Source organism: Ovis canadensis, chromosome 7 (assembly GCF_042477335.2).
Source record: "Ovis canadensis isolate MfBH-ARS-UI-01 breed Bighorn chromosome 7, ARS-UI_OviCan_v2, whole genome shotgun sequence".
In the NCBI taxonomy this organism is placed as follows: Eukaryota; Metazoa; Chordata; class Mammalia; order Artiodactyla; family Bovidae; genus Ovis; species Ovis canadensis.
In genome coordinates, this window is record NC_091251.1 from 112,134,081 (window position 1) to 112,155,903 (window position 21,823).

Consider the following 21,823-nt stretch of genomic DNA (forward strand, 5'->3'; position numbering starts at 1 on the left):
GTGGCAGCTAGCGCGGTCCACGCGGCGGCCTCGGGAGCCGTGCGGCCGGAGGCGATGGGCCAGGCGGTGGCCGCGCGGCCCGGGGCGGGCTGAGCGCGCGGCCGCGCCCCTACCTCCCGGGGAGCCCCGGCGACGGTCGGCCCGGGGCCCGGCCATGGCCGGCCGGGGCTGCGGCGGCGGCTGCGGGCCGGGCCGCGCGAACGAGGACAACGCGCGCTTCCTGCTGCTCGGCGCGCTCCTGGCGCTCTACCTGCTGGGCGGCGCCGCCGTCTTCTCGGCGCTGGAGCGGCCGCACGAGCGCCAGGCCCGGCAGCGCTGGGAGGAGCGGCTGGCCGGCTTCGGCCGCCGCCACAACCTGAGCCGCGACGCGCTGCGCGGCTTCCTCCGCCACTTCGAGGAGGCCGCGGCCGCCGGCGTCCGCGTGGACGGCGCGCGCCCGCGCTGGGACTTCCCCGGCGCCTTCTACTTCGTGGGCACCGTCGTGTCCACCATCGGTGAGTGCGCCCGGGGGGCGGCGGGCGGGCCCCGCGCTTCCCAGCCCCGCGTCTCGCCACCCCCGCGCCCGGCCGGGCGGCGCAGGTGGCGCCCGCTGAGGGACCAACAGGCGACAGGCCCTGCTTGCTGTTTGCGGCGAGGTCCGCGGACCAGCTGCGGCAGAGTCAGCTGGAGCTTGTTCTAAACGCAGTCCCAGCCCCTCCCGGACCCCTGGAGCCAGAAGCTGCGGGTTCAGAAAATCCCCAGGGGGTGTGAATGATCTTTCATCGGAGACGCTCTGCGATGGGGATGCTCAGTCTAGTTAAGGAGGCTGAGCCTGAGGTCATGGAATATTAAGGAGAACGCTTACAGAGCGGGACTAGGAACCTGCATTTATTAAATGAGTTCAGTTCGGTCGCTCAGTCGTCTCCGACTCTTTCCGACCCCATGAACCGCAGCACGCCAGGCCTCCCTATCCATCCCCAACTCCCCGAGTCCACCCAAACCCATGTCCATTGAGTCGGTGATGCCATCCAACCATCTCATCCTCTGTCGTCCCCTTCTCCTCCCGCCTGCAATCTTTCCCAGCATCAGGGTGTTTTGAGTCAGTTCTTCGCATGAGGGGCCAGAGTATTGGAGTTTCAGCTTCAGCATCAGTCCTTCCAATGAATATTCAGGACTGATTTCCTTTAGGATGGACTGGTCGGATCTCCTTGCAGTCCAAGGGACTCAATGAAACGAGTTAGTGCCTTGCATAAAGCACTTGTCTGAGGGGGAGACACGTTTTAAGAAGGCTGACCATGACTTCCTAAACAAAGAGAAAATAAATATGAGTTTGGAGGTAAGGAGGTGAAAGTGCTAATGAAGATGGAAATGGTTTTCTACCAGGAAGAAGCTGGTTGGGGTCTGCAGAAGGGACTTATGGGCTGAACCAGTTAGTGTTGGCCTGATTGGGGTCTGGAGACGAAAAGTACTTCACACTGGACGAGGAGAGGATTGCCTTCAGGGCGCAGTGAGCTCCGTGATCTGTATGGGGTAGTGGAAAGAGAGCTGGAAGGTCTTCTGGCCAATGGGGTGAGGGAGGGAGCTTTACTGCGAAGCTGGAGCTGAACTAGAGGCAGTTGGGAGCTACTGAGAGTTTCTGAGCGAGAGGCATAAGGCTGCCATCTCTTACGCCTTTATTACCAGCAGAAGGGAAAAGGGTGGGGGTCTTTGCACTCTGAGGGCTTGCTCACCCTTGAATGTAATGAGTGATAAGGGGTTTTGGTGAAGATGCTGCGCAAATTCTGAAGAAAGCAGAGGGCTGGAGTGGAGGAGGGGCTTTGAAAGGCTTCCCAGAAGCGGAGTGGCGCAGGGCTGGCTGCTGGAACCCCGGGAGCGCGAGCAGAGCTGGCAGGGGCCTGGGGGTGCCCTGCTGCAGTGGCCCCAAGCTGCCAGAGAGCTTGTCCAGGAGGCGGGTGGCACGGCGAACTTCCCTGACGCTCCCTCTCCGGGTTGTTTTAGGCAGACATTCTGCCGGGAGACATTCTAGACTGAGTGTAACAGATGAGCCTCGGGCCTGGTTAGTCAGGGAAGACTGCCCGGGTTCATCTAGAAGCCCAGGGCCTCAGCTGGTGAGCAGGAGGAGAGGACCGGCGTGGTTACGGACCCGTGGGCTCCACCACAAGTCCCTGCGCGCTAAGCCGCCTCAGTCCAGCTGTGCCACCCCCTGGGGCTGCAGCACGCCCGGCTCCTCTGTCCGTGGGAGTCTCCAGGCCAGGACACTGGAGTGGGCTATGCAGGAGCTGTAAGACATGCAGCTGGGATCCCTGGGTCGGGAGGATCCCCTGGAGGAGGGAATGGCGACCCAGTCCAGTATTCTTGCCTGGAGACTCCCATGGACAGAGCAGCCTGGCAGGCTACAGTCCGTGGGGTCAAGAAGAGTTGGACTCGACTGAGTGACTGACACCCAGTCGGTGGGAGATTTCAGTCCTCCCCACCTCTCCACAAGCCACCCGTTTGAACTTCCCGTGGACACAGAGGTTGGAAGGAGCAGAATCTGTGTGTAGACTGGTGAACCCCAAGGCCAGGGAACCTCAGGCGTCATGGATGGGTGGGCATGTGAACTCACCTGGGGCGGGACAGGAGGAAGCCTGGACTGAGTGTGGAGTCAGGGCTTCCAGCCTGCCTGGGGCCGGGGCCGGTCTAACACTGGAGGCCCATCCTTCTCTGAATCGTCTGTAGGTGCCCACGTTGGCCTCTGGCACGCTGTAGCTGTTGAGTAAATATTAGTCCTGTCTCCTTCCCAGCCCTGTCCCGAAGGCTGCCCCTCTGAAGGGTTCTTGTAAGGGATAATGAGCTCGTATAATTAATTGCTCTTTAAAAAGTACAAAGCACTCTATAAGTATGGGTTCATTTTTGCTCTTTCATTTCTCACGTTTCCTTCGATTGTCTCAGTAACTGCTGATGGAATAGTGGTGCTTGCTCTCCTTCCCTGGGGCACATCGCTAAGCTCGCACTGTGGTTGTTAGGCGAGGATGTGATGCAGCTAGCCGCATAGATTAGTCGCAATTTTAATCAGCGTGATTCATTCGGTAAGTGTGATTATCCCTATTTTATAGATGAGGAAACTGAAGCTTCATGTTCTTTGTAAAGAAAGAAAAAACCCTCCGTAATGACATCACCTAAAATTAGCCATTGTTGACATTTTGATACGTCACATTTTTTAACTGAAGTCTGGTTGATTTATAATGCTGTTAGTTTTAGATGTACAGCAAAGTGATTCATTTATACACACGTAATTCCTATTTCAGATTCTGTCCCCTTATAGGCTATTGCAAGGGATTGATATTGCTTTCTGTGCTGTACAATAGGCCCTTGTTAGTTGGTGCCTTTTCTGTTCTTTTTTCCCCATGGACACACATGTACATACATATTTTTCTAAATTTGTATCATGTCCTATAAACCATTCATATCATGTATTTTAACTGTAGTATTACACGACGGGTTTTTCTTCTAAAAATTAGAGCCACTGTGCTTTACTGTGCAAAGACGTTGAGGTAACGATAACAAGAAGGCTTACAGTGGAATAATCATAAAATGTAAGTAAACTCTAGAACTAGGAAAAAATAACAGAAATATGGAAGGCAACTGGATCTAGGAAATTGCCGGAGGGGAGCTCCGTCTTAGCTCAAGTTCCCTCGGACGTAGACTCTGAGCAAAGAATCTGGGTGCAAGCAGTTTCCTGGCAGATCAAGGGACATGGGGAGGTGAGGGAGGAACCGATACCGGAAAGGGAAGTCCGTCACTGCAGGGCACGCTGTGAGGCAGAGACCAGAGCGGGCAGCGATGCTTGATCCCAGGCTGGAAGCTGTGGGCATCAGCGCAGAGCTCATGAACCAGACTTACCCCAAGTAAGGGAGCTGGGGCATTTATACACCCGCGCCCATCAGAAACTGGTTAAAAGCTGCTTAGAGGATGCGGGGAAGCACAAAAAAGTAATTCCCAGATACTTCTGGCCCGATTTTCCCTGGACAGCCCAAGAGTAGCCTTCTGATAAGATATAGGCACTGGCCATTTGAAAGCAGGCCAATGTGCCCAGAACTGGTTAAAGGAGATCCCAGGCGTATGGACTGAGTGTCACAATGACTATTCAAGCTTCAAATGTGGCTGCATGTACTGTGGCCGAGTCATGACCCCCGCTGGAATTCTGATGAGGAGAAAGGAAGCATAAAGCTTTTCCCAGTATGCAGTCCCAGTACGATGCTGAAGCTGAAGCCCCAGTAGTTTGGCCACTTGATGCGAACAGCTGACTCATTGGAAAAGACCCTGATGCTGGGAAAGATTGAGGGCAGGAGGAGAAGGGGATGACAGAGGATGCGATGGCTGGATGGCATCATCAACTCGATGGACATAAGTTTGAGTTTGAGTAAACTCCGGGAGTGATGGACAGGGAGGCCTGGCTTCCTGCAGTCTGTGGGGTCACAAAGAGTCGGACACGACTGAGCCACTGGAAAACGACAACAATCCTCAAAAATGTCTCCCCCTTGGCATCTCACGGGGAACATTGCATAGGACCGTGGACGATGCTCATAAACAGAGTTTTCCTGGAAAATGCAATTGAGGGTTTCATGCAACTGCTGTCTGAGACCTTTAAAAAAATTTTTTTTTTCTGATATGGACCATTTTAAAGTCTTTATTGAATTTGTTACAATACTGCCTCTGTTTTATGTTTGGCTTCTTGGCCCTGAGGCATGTGGGATCTTAACTCCCTGACAAGGGATCCAACCCACATCCCCTGCGTTGGAAGCCGAAGGTCCAACCACTGCACCACCAGGGAAGTCCCTAATTGGTGAGAAGTCTTTGATTTAGAAGTCAGAGCAGTGACTTTTTCTGGAAGTTATAGAGAGGGAAACACTGATCGCAAGTTAGGTATTTGTTTGAAGTTATGCAGAGATCCATAAATACGTATTATGAAGTTGTTAAGCATTTTTTAAAAAAAGGAAAAAAAAAAAGAAAAAGGGAGAGCAGAGTGAAGGACAGTTTGACAGTTTCTCAAAACTTTAAACACAGAACTTCACATGAAATTCCCCTAAAAGAATTGAAAGCAGAAACTCAGACAGATACAGGAACCCCTCAGAGACATCGTGAGTCCAGCTCCAGACCACCGCAGTAAAGCGACCTTTTGCCTCCCTCGTGCGTGTGAAACTTGTGACCACACTGTGCTGTCGTCTGTTGAGTGTGCAATAGCGTTATGTCTAAAAAAAGTATACACCTTAATTTAAAAATGCCTGATAGCGAGAAAGTGCTAATCATCACCTGCGCCTTCAGTGAGTCAGTCTTTTTACAGTAGTAACATCAGGGTCTTGGAGAAGGCAGTGGCACCCCACTCCAGTACTCTTGCCTGGCAAATCCCATGGATGGAGGAGCCTGGTGGGCTGCAGTCCATGGGGTCGCTAGGAGTTGGACACGACTGAGCGACTTCACTTTCATGCATTGGAAAAGGAAATGGCAACCCACTCCAGTGTTCTTGCCTGGAGGATCCCAGGGACAGGGGAGCCTGGTGGGCTGCCGTCTATGGGGTCGCACAGAGTCGAACACAACTGAAGCGACTTAGCAGCAGCAACATCAGGGTCTACTGACTACAGCCCACCAGAGCAAACATAACAATAAAGGAAAAGTGTGAAATACCGCAAGAATTATCCAAGTGGAGCATAGAGACGTGAAGTGAGCAAATGCTGCTGGGAAAATGGCATCTGCAGACTTCCACAGACCTTCAGGGTGTGAACAGCCCAGCACCGCTAAGCACAATAAAGCGAAGTGCAGGGAGAGAGGTCCGCCTGTATTTGCACACCAGTGTTCACTGTGGCGCTGTCCACAAGCGCCAGAAGGTGGGCCAGCCCGAGTGTCTAGCATCCGATGAATGGATTTTAAATGTGCACGCCTACACTGCAGTGTTACTCGGCTATAAAAAGCAATGAGGTGGTGGTGTTTGCTGCAACTTGGATGGACCTTGGAAACATCCTGAGTGAAATACGCCAGACACAGAAGGACAAATACCATCCCCCTCACGTGAGGTGCCCAGGATAGGCACTTTGCATAGGGGTGGAAAGCAGAATAGACACCACCAGGAGCCGAGGGAAGAAAGGAAGGCTTATTGAATGGAACTTTTGTGGGGGATAATAAAGTTCTGGCTGTAAATAGTGGTGATAGTTATGTAACAGTGTGAATACGTTTAATGCCACTGACTTGTGTACTTATGAACGGGTAAAATAACAAATATTCTGTATATTTTACCAATGTGGAAAGTCAGAACAGAATATTAAAACGCATCTCAGGAATGTTGGTTCTGAAAGAGGCCGGTGATCAGCCCTGAAGCGAGAATGAGCTTGAAGAGCAGCTGGAGAAGCAGGCTGAAGTATAGCCTGTGAGTGGCCCCCTGTGAGTGTCCTTTCACTCAGGCAGGCGTCTGTTAGGCGTTTGTCTCTGTGTTTGCCTGTGTGTTTATAGCTCAGCTTTTGTCCACAAAGGATATGGGATCATTTGCAAGCTGATATGGTCAGGGTCGGCTTAAAGCCTTGGGCTGCTCCATAATCTCTGTTCCGCTCAGTTCAGTCGCTCAGTCATGTCTGACTCTTCCTGACCCCATGGACTGTAGCACTCCCTGTCCAGCACCAGCTCCTGGAGTTTACCCAAACTCATGTCCATTGAGTTGGTGATGCCATCCAACCATCTCATCTTCTGTCGTCCCCTTCTCCTCTTGCCTTCAATCTTTCCCAGCATCAGGGTCTTTTCCAATGAGTCAGTTCTTCACATCAGGTGGCCAAAGTATTGGAGTTTCAGCTTCAACATCAGTCGTCCCAGCGAATATTCAGGACTGAGTTCCTTTAGGATGGACTGGTTGGATCTCCTTGCAGCCCAAGGGACTCTCAATAGCTTAACAGGATAAGAGATTACGTCTTACCACCCCAGAGCCCATTGTGGGCCAGGGGCCTCCCTGGGAAAGTTGTCTGCTGGGTTGGCCTGGTGTTCCAGGCTTCTTTTAGCTTCTGGCTGGTCGTCATCATCTGATGCCTCCAGGACTGCTCGGGAAGGGACAGGAAGGGCTGAGGAGTGAGGCACCAGCAATGAAACGGCCACTGCCTGGTGGGGACAGGTCACCTCCGTGCGTGTTTCATTGACCACATTGAGGACCTGGAGAACCACCCCTCTCCCGTGAGCCCAGAGTGGGTACAGCTCAGTCTTGGTGAACACACAGACGCCTACCACACGCGTGTGCACGGTGTGCTAGGAATGGGTTCAAGTGGATTTAAGGCTGGGAGGGGCGAGGAGACACGAGCGGGGTAGAACAGTTAAGCCACAGATTGTTGGTACACGGAGAGATGTGTCGGGAGGGCCTACGCGAGTGCCGGAAACGAGCCCCAGAGCTGGCTGTGAGTTTTCCAGTTGTTGAAAGAGGCGAGGGCAGCCATTAGGTGATGCTTTTACTCAGTCTGACTGCTTAGACAACACCCACCTCTTTAAGTGTGAATAACAATGTCTTCTGTAGACTGTCATGAAAAGGACGAGACGATTCGATGAGCGGTCTTCCCCATGGCGTCTCCGCTGTCATCGTGAAAGGGAAGCCTGTGCGCCTGCCTGGACAGCGAGGCGCAGGGCACGGCGCGGGGCACGGCCCGGGGCACAGCGCGGCTCAGTACGAGCCCCTCTTGCCCAGGCGCAGGGCGGCGCAGGGCCTTGCCAGATTCCCAGCGGTGCGTTCTGCACTGGCCGTTCCTGAGCGTCGCCGTCCATAAGAACGCCCACGCGGGGACGGTGGCGCTGTTTCAGCGCAGGTTTAGGGCCCGCTTTCAGAGCTCCTGGTGCCCTTTGAGAAACTTCCTGGGTGGCTCTCAGTCGGCAGCGCGCGGAGTGCACTTAGGCATGTGAGATAGGAGTTGGGCTAGGGTCAGAAAGGAAGACCACCCTGGAGGATTCGAAGTTAGGGATCTCCCTGGTGGCTCAGACGGTAAAGTCGGTGCTACGGTGGAGAGACCTGGGTTCGATCCTGCTTTGGGACGGTCCCCTGGAGAAGGAGATGGCACCCACTCCAGTGCTCTTGCCTGGAAAATCCCACGGATGGAGGAGCCTGGCAGGCTGCAGTCCATGGGGTCGCAAAGAGTCGGACATGACTGAGTGTCTTCACTTCACTTTCACTTGGAAGATTCTTGCTATTCGAAGAGTGGTCCCAGAATCAGCAGGACCAACATCACCTTGGACCTTGCTAGGAATGCAGAGTCTCAGGCCTGCCCCAGACCAGCTGAGTTAGAACCTACTGGGTGGTCACGTGTGTAAATGCAACTAAATTTATATTCCTCTGTCTGACTTATTTCACTAAGTACAAAGTTTTCAGAGTTCAACCATGGGGCAGCACGCATCACAATTTTGTTCCTTTTTATGGCTGAATAGTATTCCATGCATGCGGGAACATTTTGCTTCTCCTTTCCTCTGTTCATAGACACCTGGGTTGGTTCTTCCTTTTGGTAAATCATAACCATGTTAAATTTTGAGAACTCGGGAGTCTGGAAGGCTGCTGACAAGGTGGGCCCCTCCCTAAGCTTCAGGACTTAGACCAGCTGCTGGAGGGGCTGGAATGGAGAGGAGGTGAGACATGTGCCAGCTGGTGGTCGGGAGGCGAGGAGCAGTCGTCTGGAGCAGCTCTGTGGATGCGGGCTGTGCTGGCCCTGGGCTGAGAGTGTGGCTGTGGCTTGTGTGGGTCTGGGACACCCAGCCCCACCTCAGTGGGAGGCCACTCAGAGTGGGTGACCAGAGTAATTGCTTTACTTGTTGTGTTGATTTCTGCCGCACAGCAAGGCCCACCAGTCATAATTATACATATATCTTCTCCCTCTCAAGCCTCCCTCGGTAACCCCCCATCCCAAGCCTCTAGGTCGATGACCAGATTTTCAACAACAGTTTCACTCATTATAACTACACAGAGATCATTATACTGACGCCTCTGTTGGTCCTGGATGTGGCTCAGTTAGTGCCTGTGTAATGTATTCTAGAGGGGCTTGCCAAGTGGTTCAGTGGTAAAGAATCACTTGCCGACGCAGGAGATGAGGGTTCAATCCCTGGGTCGGAAAGAGTTCCTAGAGGAGGATATGGCAGCCTACTCCAGTGTCCTTTCCTGGAGAAAATCCCATGGACAGAGGAGCCTGGCGGACTACAGTCCACCGGGTCGCACAGAGTCGGACACGACTGAGCAAGTAACACTCATTTTCCATATAACCATTATAGCGTGAGCAGATTGTTGTACCAACAGGTAAAAGTTAATCTCATCATGGTTAGAATTTCTTTGATCTGTATTAAAGTTTATAAATTTAAAAAAATATGTATTTATTTGGCCGCCCTGGGTCTCAGTTGCAACATGCAGGGTCTCCGGTCTTCCTTGCTGCCTGTGGGATCCAGTTCAGGCCCAGGCCCCTGCACTGAGAGCGGGGTCTTAGCCCTGGACTGCCAGGGGGTCTCATCTTCAGCAGTTTGTGCCGGACATTTGATCACCAAGAAGGTGACTCTGACACGGTCACTGCCTCCTTGCACGCCCTCTAATCTCTAAGACGAGTTGAAGGCAGTTACATTTTCCTGACTCCTCTGATTCTAACCACTGCACATAGGTGTTGTCGTCCATCACTTCAGTTCAGTTCAGTTCAGTTCAGTCGCTCAGTCGTGTCTGACTCTTTGCGACCCCATGAATCGCAGCACGCCAGGCCTCCTTGTCCATCACCAACTCCCGGAGTTCACTCAGACTCGCGTCCATCGAGTCTGTGATGCCACCCAGCCATCTCATCCTCGGTCATCCCCTTCTCCTCCTGCCCCCGATCCCTCCCAGCATCAGAGCTTTTTCCAATGAGTCAACTCTTTGCATGTACTGGCCAAAGTACTGGAGTTTCAGCTTCAGCATCATTCCTTCCAAAGAAATCCCAGGGCTGATCTCCTTCAGAATGGACTGGTTGCATCTCCTTGCAGTCCCAGGGACTCTCAAGAGTCTTCCCCAACACCACAGTTCAAAAGCATCAATTCTTTGGCACTCAGCCTTTTTCACAGTCCAACTCTCACATCCATACATGACTACTGGAAAAACCATAGCCTTGACTAGAGAGACCTTAGTCAGTAAAGTAATGTCTCTGCTTTTGAATATGCTATCTAGATTGGTCATAACTTTCCTTCCAAGGAGTAAGCGTCTTTTAATTTCATGGCTGCAGTCACCATCTGCAGTGATTTTGGAGCCCAAAAAAATAAAGTCTGACACTGTTTCCACTGTTTCGCCATCTATTTCCCATGAAGTGATGGGACCGGATGCCATGATCTTCCTTTTCTGAATGTTGAGCTTTAAGCCAACTTTTTCACTCTCCTCTTTCACTTTCATCAAGAGGCTTTTTAGTTCCTCTTCATCATCCACAGGGCTCTGCTGTTATTTTCCTCCCCTTTCTTTTTACAGTATTTCCTGTTCACTTTCCCAAGGATTTTATGTGTTTAATTAATGTAGAATAGTTTCTTTAGCCATCCTTAAGTTGTTGGATTTGAGGGTTAAATGCGATTTTTATTTTTCAGTCTTGTGTTTAATAAAAATTATGAAATTGAGTGCTTACCATAGGTTATACCCAGTACACCTCGTTACATATGTTAATTCTTGGGACAACCCTATGAGGGTAAGTGCTGTATTCTCAGATTGCAGACCAGGATCTGAGCCTCAGAGAGCCTCCAGGCAGTGTCTGCAGCCCCCGTGGACGTGGTGCGGGCTGTCCCTTTAGAACCTGCGCTTTGGCCCACCACTTCTTTGCCGTTTCCTCCTTTGGGGTCCTTGTGGGAAGAATTGCCTGTTAAAGAAGTCACAACCCCTTTTTTCAGTGTGATGGCCCTTAGGTGACCTGGGATCATAGAAGAACACAGCGATGATCTGTTTAGCAGACTCTCAGGATGGTAAAAGGTTTCGGTGGAATTCTCCAGGCAAGAATTCTAGAGTGCGTTGCCATTCCCTTCTGCGGGGGGATCTTTCTGATCCAGGGATCGAACTTGCATCTCCCACATCGCAGGCAGAATCTTTACCGTCTGGGCCACCAGTTAGCCCCACCCTCCTTTATTTTTTCTGCCTACCTCCCAGGAGTTCCTTTAAACAGAGCCTGTACCTTTGATTGGAACGTTTGATCATCCTCAAAGTCGCAGCCTTCTTCCCATCATGCAACTAATGTGCCTAGAATCTGGCTGCCCCCAGAATTCTACTCTCCAGTTTGGACATAGTTGATCCCATAAGCCACTTCCTGACTCTGCCTCTCTGCCTGTGAGCAGAGTATTGGCACCAAAGCTGTCTGTGCCTTGGGTCTTCCCTAGTATTAAGCATCTGATGAATCAGATTGACCTTAGAGACCAATAATGGTCTTAGAGACCAACCATGCAAGTGGTTTTCAGACTATGTTCTAAGAATCCTGGGATTCTCCATGGTATCTAAGGGCTGTCTTGCGAGCCCAGGGGTACACATCGAGTTCTTATCTCGGCTGTAAGTATTTACTTACATGTGTTAAAAATATTTCTCCTATTCTGCCGCCTTTCTTACGACTCTTTCGGAATGTAGGGAAGACTTTTGAACACTCAAATACACTCATGTTTCATGATGAGAACTGCCGGGCTGGAGGAAGCACAGGCTGGAATCAAGATTGCCGGGAGAAACATCAGTAACCTCAGAGATGCAGGCGACACCACCCTTATGGCAGAAAGCGAAGAGGAACTAAAGAGCCTCTTGATGAAAGTGAAAGAGGACAGCGAAAAAGTTGGCTTAAAGCTCAACATTCAGAAAACGAAGATCATGGCATCTGGTCCCATCACTTCATGGGAAATAGATGGGGAAACAGTGGAAACAGTGACAGACTTTTATTTCCTTGGGTTCCAGAATCACTGCAGATGGTGACTGCCCTAAGAAGTTAAAAGACACTTACTCCTTGGAAGGAAAGCCACGACAAACCCAGACAGTGTATTAAAAAGCAGAGGCATCACCTTGCCAACAAATGTCCATCTAGTCAAAGCTCTGGTTTTTCCAGTAGTCGGGTATGGATGTGAGAGTTGGATCATAAAGAAGGCTGGGTGCCAAAAAAATTGATGCTTTTGAACTGTGGAGTTGGAGAAGACTCTTGAGAGTCCCTTGGATTGCAAGGAGATCCAACCAGTCCATCCTAAAGGAAATCAACCCTGAATATTCATTGGAAGGACTGATGCTGAAGCTGAAACTCCAGTACTTTGGCCACCTCATGCGAAGAGCCAACTCATTAGAAAAGACCCTGATGCTGGGAAAGATTGAGGGCAGGAGGAGAAGGGGACGACAGAGGATGAGATGGTTGGATGGCATCACCGACTCGATGGACATGAGTCTGAGTGAACTCCGGGAGTTGGTGATGGACAGGGAGGCCTGTGGAGAAGGCAGTGGCAACCCACTCCAGTGCTCTTCCCTGTTTCCAGGCAAGAAATCCCATGGACGGAGGAGCCTGGTGGGCTGCAGTCCATGAGGTCGCTAACAGTCGGACATGACTGAGCAACTTCACTTTCACACATTTGAGAAAGAAATGGCAACCCACTCCAGTGTTCTTGCCTGGAGAATCCCAGGGATGGCGGAGCATGGCGGGCTGCCGTCTATGGGGCCGCACAGAGTCGGACACGATTGAAGCGACTTAGCAGCAGCAGCAGCAGCAGGGAGGCCTGGCGTGCTGCACTCCATGGGGTCACAGAACAACAAATACACTCATTTTGACTGACATTTTTTTCTACATTTTTTCACAGATGTGAGTCCTCTCCATGATTGAGATAAATATTCTCACCCATTCTCTGTTTAGTTCTAACTCATCACAATGTTATTCAAAAGGTTTTTTTTAAGTGTTTTTGTATGGTTGGCTATGTAATTATGCTTCATTTCTAAAAGTGTCACATAATGATTTGAGAAAGTGCATTTTCCAGAGTTCTCTTTTTTTTCACTTGACTGTTTCTGTACATCCTGGTATCTATATATATCTCAGCTGGGTTTTTTTATGTTACAGAATTTTAGAGCAGGAGGGGACGTAATCCCCACCCTCTGAACATAGTAAAAAAAATATATACAACATTGTGTGTCTGAGGACATATACATTCAGTGTTGTTGACTTCATCACTTGAGTAGCTTTAAATTCTGTTAATACTTTTGTTTATCTCTCAATGCTTTATGTGCTAACATCTATTTTTAAACTGTTGCCTCAGCGCACCAGGATACCCTGTCCTTTACCTGGAGCTCGCTCAAACTCATGTCCATCGAGTCGGTGATGCCATCCAACCATCTCGGCCTCTGTCGTCCCCTTCTCCTCCTGCCCTCAATCTTGCCCAGCATCAGGGTCTTTTCCAATGAGTCAGCTCTTCGCATGAGGTGGCCAAAGTATTGGAGTTTCAGCTTTAGCATCAGTCCTTCCAGTGAACACCCAGGACTGATCTCCTTTAGGATGGACTGGTTGGATCTCCTTGCAGTCCAAGGGACTCTCAAGAGTCTTCTCCAACACCACAGTTCAAAAGCATCAGTTCTTTGGCACTCAGACTTCTTTTTGGTCCAACTCTCACATCCACACATGACCACTGGGAAAATCATAGCCTTGACTAGACGGACCTTTGTCAACAATGTGATGTCTTTGCTTTTTAATGCGCTATCTAGGTTTATCATAGCTTTCCTTCCAAGGACCAAGTGTCTTTTAAATGGTCACATCTGATTAAATTCCTGCATTTAATCTTAGCAGAGACTTGCTCACTTTCAGACCATCTCTCTAGTTGTGATTTTGAGAGTAAGCCACTTAATTTTCTAACTTCCCATTTTTGAATTGGAGCATAGCTGATTCACAGCGTTGTAATTTCTGGCACAGCAAAGCAATTCAGGGTCACACACATCTTCTTTTCCATCTTGTTTTCTGTTACAGGTCATTACAGGGTATCGAGTGCCGCTCCCTGCGCATCCAGTAGGAACTTGTGGCGTGGTGCACGCTCATACTCACTGTCGACAGTTTAAAGTATTTCTCTAGGGGACGAGGCACGTTTAACATCTGGTCTCATTTGTTTCATCGTTTTCTCTGTCCCTTATTTTCTGCTCACTTTTCAATTCTGTGCCTTCTCTTGCAGTAGACTGGGCATCCTTTTTGTCATCTTAAGTGCAATCAGAATAAAATCTCACCTAAATTGTCTGGGGATAAAAAAGCAATTTCCGCCTTCATTTTTCATGCTTTTCTGTAAACTGAGGCTTCTTTCTGTGAACGATAAAGTCTTGCATCTTTGGTTCCAGCCCCGTTTTGTCTAACCCCCTTGTCTCTCCAGCTCCCTGATGCATCTTGTTCTCTAGAACAGAAAATAAGCTCTTTAAATTACGTTTTTGCACCTTTGACCCTGCCTTGAACCACCACACCTGGTAGCTGATGACGGCACATCAGCCCCCTTTCCCGCTCTCTCTAGGGATTTCTAGCACTTTTCTTTATTTGCACTTCCTTCGTTTCAGTTCTTTCTTTTCATGCCTCCAGACCTTTGGGCTTTGATCAATAATCTGCTTATTACCACTGCATTTTCTCAAGCCTTGCTTCCGCTTTCAAACAGAAAGTCGAGGCCGGATGATTAGCCTCCGAGAGAGCGGCTTTCCTGCGCGGCCTGAGCATAGGGCTCCGTCTCGCGCCGAGGGAGGGCGAGGAAAGCGAGGAAAGGCTGCTGGCCGCCTGCAGCTGCTGCGCTCTGCGCCGCTTCTCTCACGGCTCATTTTGCGGCCGCTTGTATTACCACTTCAGCCTTGAGGTTGGACTGCTCCTTTCTGTTGCCTGCAGGACTGTTTGTTTGTCTCAGATACTAAAAAGGAAAGAAAATGACGAATACAGTATCAGCCACGGTTTGTGTCAGAGCAGAAAACCCCAGGAAGAGTGGCCTCATCGCATGGAGGGTCGCCTTTCCTGCCTAGTAAGGAGTCCAGTGGTCTGCGTTTAGCCCTGGGAGAATAGTCCACGAGGCCACCGGAGTCCCGGCGCCGTCTGTCTGTCCTGCTCAGGCAGGCTTAGACGGCAGCGCTCTCCTGTGCTCACAAAATAGTTGCTGTGGCTCCGGGCCTTGTGACTGCCACCAAGGCAGAAGGAGAGAGGAGAGAAGGCAGAAAGCGTGTGCCCGCGAGTCAGTCCCTGGCAGAGGGTTTGCCTGGAAGCCTCCGCTTCTGTCTACATCTCCTCGGCCAGAATCACGTCAGATTGCCCAGGCGCCGTCTGCACAGAGGCTGGTCGCTAACGAGCACAGTTAAGGTCCCTTGGTGAGGACAGTGTTGTGCCGCAGCAACACTGTGTGCGAAGCCAAGTGGTTTCTGGAGTTTGCTCAGACGGTCCTGGGGGGCGGGGGGTGGGGTGTGGCTCTTCAGTCTTGAGGTGGTTACTCTCCAGTCCGATATTCCTTTTTCTTTTTTGGTCCATCAGCTACTCTTGCTTTGGTTTCACCCATTTGCTTAATTTCATAGTTTAGGTGTGAGTCTCCATTTATCTTCCAGCTCATTAATTCTTTTCTCCACTGTCTGATAACTGTCTTTAACAATGTTTTCAGAAGATGTTTATTAAGGACCCACTGTTAAGCGCTGGTCTAAGTAGTGCCGGCTCTTCTTCGCTGTTCTCCCGCTGTCTTTATTATCATCATAGTTCTTCACTTATAATTCCTTTTCCAAACATCCTCAGGGCTTAACTTAGTTTATGGTTGGAAGTTTGCACCTCTGACCCCTTTCGTTCATTTCACTGCACCCCACCCCCTGCCTCTGGCAGCTTCTCTGTATTACGAGTTCCGGTGCTGGGTTTTGTTTTGTTTTAGAGATTCTGTATATAAATGACATCGTACAGCATTTGCCTGTCACTCTCGGTCCATCCAGGTCGTTACAATGGCAGCATTGCCTGCCTTCCTTCTTCTTTTTTTTTTTTGGCCACATCACGTGTCAAACGGGATCTTAGTTCCCTGAGCAGGGATCAAACCTGTGACCCGTGCAGTTAAGCGTGGCGTCTTAACCAGTGAACAGCCAAGGACGTCCTCCTTTTAAAAACACGGGTGACTAATATTCCATCAGGCATTCCATGACTTCTTTATCCGTTTACCCGCTGACGGACCCTTAGGCTGTCCCCAAGTCCCGGCTATTGTAAGTAACGTACAGGGGACATGCGATTGCGGGCGTCGTTTCAAGGTAATGACTTAATTCCTTTCGTTTCCTTTTTCAAGTTAATGTCTCGTTTGTTTTCTGGATGAGTGGAACTGCTGGATCGTATGGTGATTCCGGTTTAATCTTTCGGGGAGCTTCCATGCTGCTTCCCACGGAGGCTGCACCAGTCTGCATCCGCTCTGACGGCGCTCCAGGGCTCGCTGTGCTCCTCATCCTTAACTTCATATCTCTTCTCTTCCTGATAACAGCCATTCTTACAGGTGTGAGGCGACACCTCCTTGCAGTTTTGGTGTGCATCTCACTGATGGCTGGGAATGTTGAGCGCCCGTGTCTTCTCGGGGGAAGCATCTGGCCAAACCTCTTTCCTCTCGGTGTAGCTCTCAGTCATGCTGCTCATCCGTGGGGTCCCTCCTTCCTCCAGTTTCCTGCTGTTTCCTATAAGCCACTTCCATTCCCGGTGGAATCTTGAGGTCTTTCTTTGGGACTTAAAATTTGAAAACTGAATTTATGCTACAGTTAGCATTTTCCTTACTTAAAAAAAAAAAAAATGTGGATTGCTGCCCCAGGTCTTCATCGCTGCCTGTGAGGTTTTTCAGCATCAGTCCTTCCAATGAATATTCAGGGTTGATTTCCTTTAGGATGGACTGGTTTCTTCTCCTTGCAGCCCAAGGGACTCTCAAGAGTCTTCTCCAACACCACAATTCAAAAGCATCAGTTCTTCGGCGCTCAAACTTTAGGCTTAGTTTGTTTTATTTAACAACCTGTGGCTGAAAATCAACACCTGTAAAAAAAAGACGTATCGAAGGTATCTTGGCCACACAGACTTACTGGTGTCCTGTGGGATGACGGATGAGGACCATCCATCTGGGAGCCGATAGCTTAAAACAACAACTGTCACTGCCGCTTCAGCTAATTAAGACAAACTTCCTGGAGGATACGGAGTCCAGGGGCTGCCTGGGAAGAGCTGATGACCTACTTATTCTCTCAACAGTTCTTTGCCTTAGGGAAAGTAAGGTTCAGAGAGAGTTAGTAAATTAAATTTCCCAAGTACACACGGCTGGTAAGGGAGTATATCACCTTCAAGTTACAAGACCCAGAAAGCAGTGGTTAAAGCATACAGGATTTTAGTCCAGCCCGGAAAAGAGGTCTGCGCTGCGTGTAGACACTTCAGGGGCTAGTGTGGCGGCAGCATGATGTCAGCAGGAGTCAGGCCTCCTCAGCCCTGTTGTCCTAAGGGGTTGCTCGGTCCTCGGGGCTCAGCACCTCCTCAGCCCTGTTATCCTAAGGGGTTGCTCGGTCCTCGGGGCTCAGCACCTCCTCAGCCCTGTTATCCTAAGGGGTTGCTCGGTCCTCGGGGCTCAGCACCTCCTCAGCCCTGTTATCCTAAGGGGTTGCTCGGTCCTCGGGGCTCAGCATGGCTGCTGGAGCTCTGGCCATCGCATCCCCAGCGTGAGTTGTTGTTCAGTTTGGCTCAGTTGTGTACAACTCCTTGGGACCCCGTGGACCGCAGCACGCCAGGCCTCCCTGTCCATCACCAACTCCCGGAGTTTGCTCAAACTCACATCCGTTGAGTCAGTGATGCCATCCAACCATCTCATCCTCTGCCGCCCCCTTCTCCTCCTGCCCTCAATCTTTCCCAGCATCAGAGTCTTTTCCAGTGAGTCGGCTCTTCACATCAGGTGATCAAAGTATTGGAGCTTCAGCTTCAAGATCAGACCTTCCAGTGAATATTCAGGGTTGATTTCCTGTAGGAGGGACTGGTCTGCTAAGTAACAGCAGGAGAAGAAAAGGGAAGCTTGGTGTGTGTCCTTTCCCTCTCGAGGACGTGTCTCAGGTCATTTTCTTAAAGAAGCAAACTCTGGCTAAAGGTTTGGGTCGAAGCGATCTATCAGGGAGGTGCGCCCAGAAGAGCCTCGCAGGAGGGTGAGCGCTGTGAGGATGGGTGGGGGGAGCCCAGCAGGAGGCTATCTTCTGGAGCACAAGTCACACCTCGGGTCCCACCCGAGGCGAAGTGGCCGGCTGCGGGATGCGCACAGCTGTCACTCACTGGCCGTGGCTGGAGTGGAAGAGACCCAGGCACCTTCCTGTTCGTGTGAAAAATCACATTTGAAAGGTGCCCTTTTGTTGAGGGGTTGCTCTGTGCCTTGTAGGATGTTGAGCAGCGTCTCTGGACCAAAGACAAAATTTTGAAGCCCCTGTTTGTTTGCCCCCCTGTACACCTCACCCGCAACCTCACACCTCAGCTTTGGCTTGAACTGTTAGCGGTGGGGTGGCTCTGTTATTTTTTAATTGATGATCTTGATTTCGGCGCTGAGCCTCAGTCGCTGCATGGCCTTTAGCTGGGTGGCCAGGGGCTGGCCTCAGCCGTGGAGCGGGCCTCCCAGTCGAGGCGGCTTCCTGTCCCGAGGCGTGGGTCCCAGGGCCCGGGCCCCAGTCACGGGGAATGGTCTCAGCTGCTTCTTGAAACGTGGGATCTTTCCAAACCAGGGATGGAGCTTGTGTTCCCTGCATTGGCAAGTGGGTCCTTAACCATCAGACACCGGAGAAGTTCCTCTTCTCTTCTTTTGAGAAATATCTTTCGCATTGAAAAATTCCTAAAGTAATGGATGCATATTTGAATAGATTTTCAAGTCATTGCAAAGTGTTTAAACAAAACACTGAAAAATCAGTTTCCCTTCACTTCCCCATCCTACTCCACCGAGGTAACCGTGGGCTTTTTGTTCACACTCACCGGTGGTTCTTTTTTTTGGTAATAGGTTTATTGAGCTATAATTCTTATGCCACAAAAATCAGATATTTAAAGTGTACGATTCACTGGTTTTCAGTGTATTCACAGAGTTTTGCAACCATCAACACAATCCGTTTTACGCTTCATCGTCCCCCAGAGAAACCCCACACCCGTTATCCTCACCCTCTCCTTCCCTCCAGCCCTCAGCAACCACCAATCCACTGTCTGTCCCCGTAGACTTGCTTATTCTGGACCCGTTTAAGTGGGATCACAGAGTACTTTATGGCGCTTAGCCTTTTGTGCCTGGTTTCTTTCAGTTCAGTCGCTCAGTCCTGTCCAACTCTCTGCGACCCCATGGACTGCAGCACGCCGGGCCTCCCTGTCCATCCCCAACTCCCAGAGCTACTCAAACTCATGTCCATCGAGTCAGTGATGCCATCCAATCATCTCATCCTCTGTCGTCCCCTTCTCTTCCCACCTTCACTCTTTCCCAGCATTAGAGTCTTGTCCAATCAGTCAGCTCTTCATATCAGGTGGCCAAAGTATTGGAGCTTCAGCTTCAACATCAGTCCTTCTAATGAACACCCAGGACTGGTCTCCTTTAGGATGGACTGGTTGGATCTCCTTGCAGTCCAAGGGACTCTCAAGAGTCTTCTCCAACACCACAGTTCAAAAGCATCAATTCTTTGGCTCTCAGCCTTCTTCACAGTCCAACTCTCACATCCACACATGACCACTGGAAAAACCATAGCCCTGACTAGACAGACTTGGTTTCTTTGGCCCGGTGATGTTTTCAAGTCATCCATATTATAATGTATATGAATGCTTCACTCCTTTTTATTGCCAAGTAATATTCTGTTATATGGCTATACCATGTTTTATCTGTTATTTCATCAGCTGATAGATGTTTGGGTTGTGTTAATTTTTTAGCTATTATGAATAATTCTGTATAATGATGAATAAGTGTACAAGTTTTTGTGCAGACATAGTGTTTTTACTTATCTTGGGTAGATTTGGAATTTCTGGGTCATATAGAAACTCTTTTCTCAACCTTTGGAAGAACTGTTAGACTCTTCCCAAGTAGCTGCATCATTTTACATCCCCACCAACAGTACATGAGGGCTCCTCTTTCTTCACATCCTTGCCAGGACACTTAATAACCCATCTCTGTGGTTACATTCATCTTGTGGATATGAAGCGGTGTCCTGTTGCATCTTGGATGTGCATTTCCCTAATAACAGGTGATGCTGAGCATATTTTCATGCGTTTTTTAGTCACTGATATACCTTCTTGAAAGAAATGTCTATTCAGATCCTTTGCCGTTTTTAGATTGGGTTATTTGGGATTTTTTATTATTGTTGAATCATAAGTGTTCTTTATATATTATAGATTTCCCTTATCAGATATGTAGTTTGCAATGTTCCCTCCCCTTCGGCGGGCTGTCATTTTGCTTTCCCCACGGTGTCCTCTGAAGCACAAGCGCTTCCCCCTGGGATGAAGTCTCATTAAATGCTGTGCCGTTGTTCATGCTTTCAGCGTCATATCCGAGGAACTGTCACCTAATCCAGCGCCACGGAGACCTGCACCTGTGTTTTCTTCTGAGAGTTTCTAGTTCTGCTCTTACAGTAAGGTTGTAGGTCTACTTTGAACCCATTTTTGTAAACTTTATGAGACAAGGGTCCAGCTTAGGTCTTTTCCATGCAGTATCCAGTCCCAGCAGCATTTGTTGAAAAGTCTCCCTCATTGAATAGTTTTGACTCCCTCGTCAAAAATCAGTTGACCACAAACGTGAGGGTTGATTTCTGAACTCTCAGTTCTATTCCGTTGATCTCCATGCAAGTACCACACTGCCGGGACCACTGTAACTCTGTGGTTAATTGTGAAATCAGGAAGTGTGAATCCTCCAGGGTGGTTTTCTGCTTCAGAATTGTGTTGGCTATTATGGGTGCCTTGAAGTTTCCTGTGCATTTTAAGATCAGCTTGTCACTTTCTGCAAAGAAGGCTTGTGTTGGCTCTGTAATCAACTAGGGGAATATAGTGATTTTTAAAATATTGTGTGTTATAATCCATGGGGTGTCTTTTCACTTTTTTGGATCCTTTAATCTCTTTCAGTAATGTTCCGTTGTTTTCAAGTATCACTACAAGGAGGCTATAGATTTGGATGGGAAGAGAATTCCGCCTTTCTGTTCGCTGACCCCTGACCGGGCAACCTCTAGCATTTCCTTCAGTAGAGAGGATAGAGCACCGCTCAGAGGCAGAACAAGTGGCCCCTGTCCCTTTGTCACCAGCAGAGGCCACAGGTGGGCTCTTCTCACCTAAGAGTGTGGCACACGCCCGCGTGTCAGCCCCTCATCATGCTGCAGATTAGGGTCGTTGTTAGGCCTGTTCTTGTTATCTAATGATACAGTAAAATTGTTCAAATACTGTATCATGGGACGCCCTGATGGCTCAGCGGGTAAAGAATCTGCCCACAACACAGGAGACACAGGAGACGCGGGTTAGATCCCCTGGAATAGGAAACAGCAACCCGCTTGCCTAGAAAATTCCATGGACAGAGGCCCCTGGAGGGCTACAGTCCGTTGCACCGCTAAGAGTCGGACACCGCTGAGCATGCGGCCCGGTACTGAGCCAGCGTCTGCGGCTCGGTTTCGTAACTTTAATGCCATAGCTTTTGTCATCTTATGCACTTTATTTCACTCATTAAAAAAAAAGAAAATCTGAGACAGTGGAGACCGGCAGGCTTCCCCAGACTGCTGAAAGCTCCTGTCGCAGAAACAGGAATTGAGAACCCCGCTGAGGTCAGGCGGACTTGGAATGAAGAGCAAAGGGGAAGTGGTCGTTTTATCACTGCTCCTTGGGTGCCTGGCAAGAGCTTTAGTCCACTCGCAGCTGCTTGAAAACTGGCGTGAAGCACTCTTATTGCTCCATCGCTGCACAGTCTCAGCTTT

The 21,823-nt window shown here is 49.9% G+C and overlaps 1 protein-coding gene across 1 annotated transcript in view; it reads left to right on the forward strand.

The window, feature by feature from the left end:
- The window catches only part of KCNK13 (potassium two pore domain channel subfamily K member 13), a 105,466-nt gene continuing 83,643 nt past the window's right edge, over nucleotides 1-21,823 (forward strand). Inside the window, exon 1 of the mRNA XM_069597312.1 lies at nucleotides 1-494. Within this exon, the coding sequence (XP_069453413.1) occupies nucleotides 155-494 (340 nt within the window). The 5' untranslated portion in view covers nucleotides 1-154. The remainder of the gene's footprint in view (nucleotides 495-21,823) is intronic.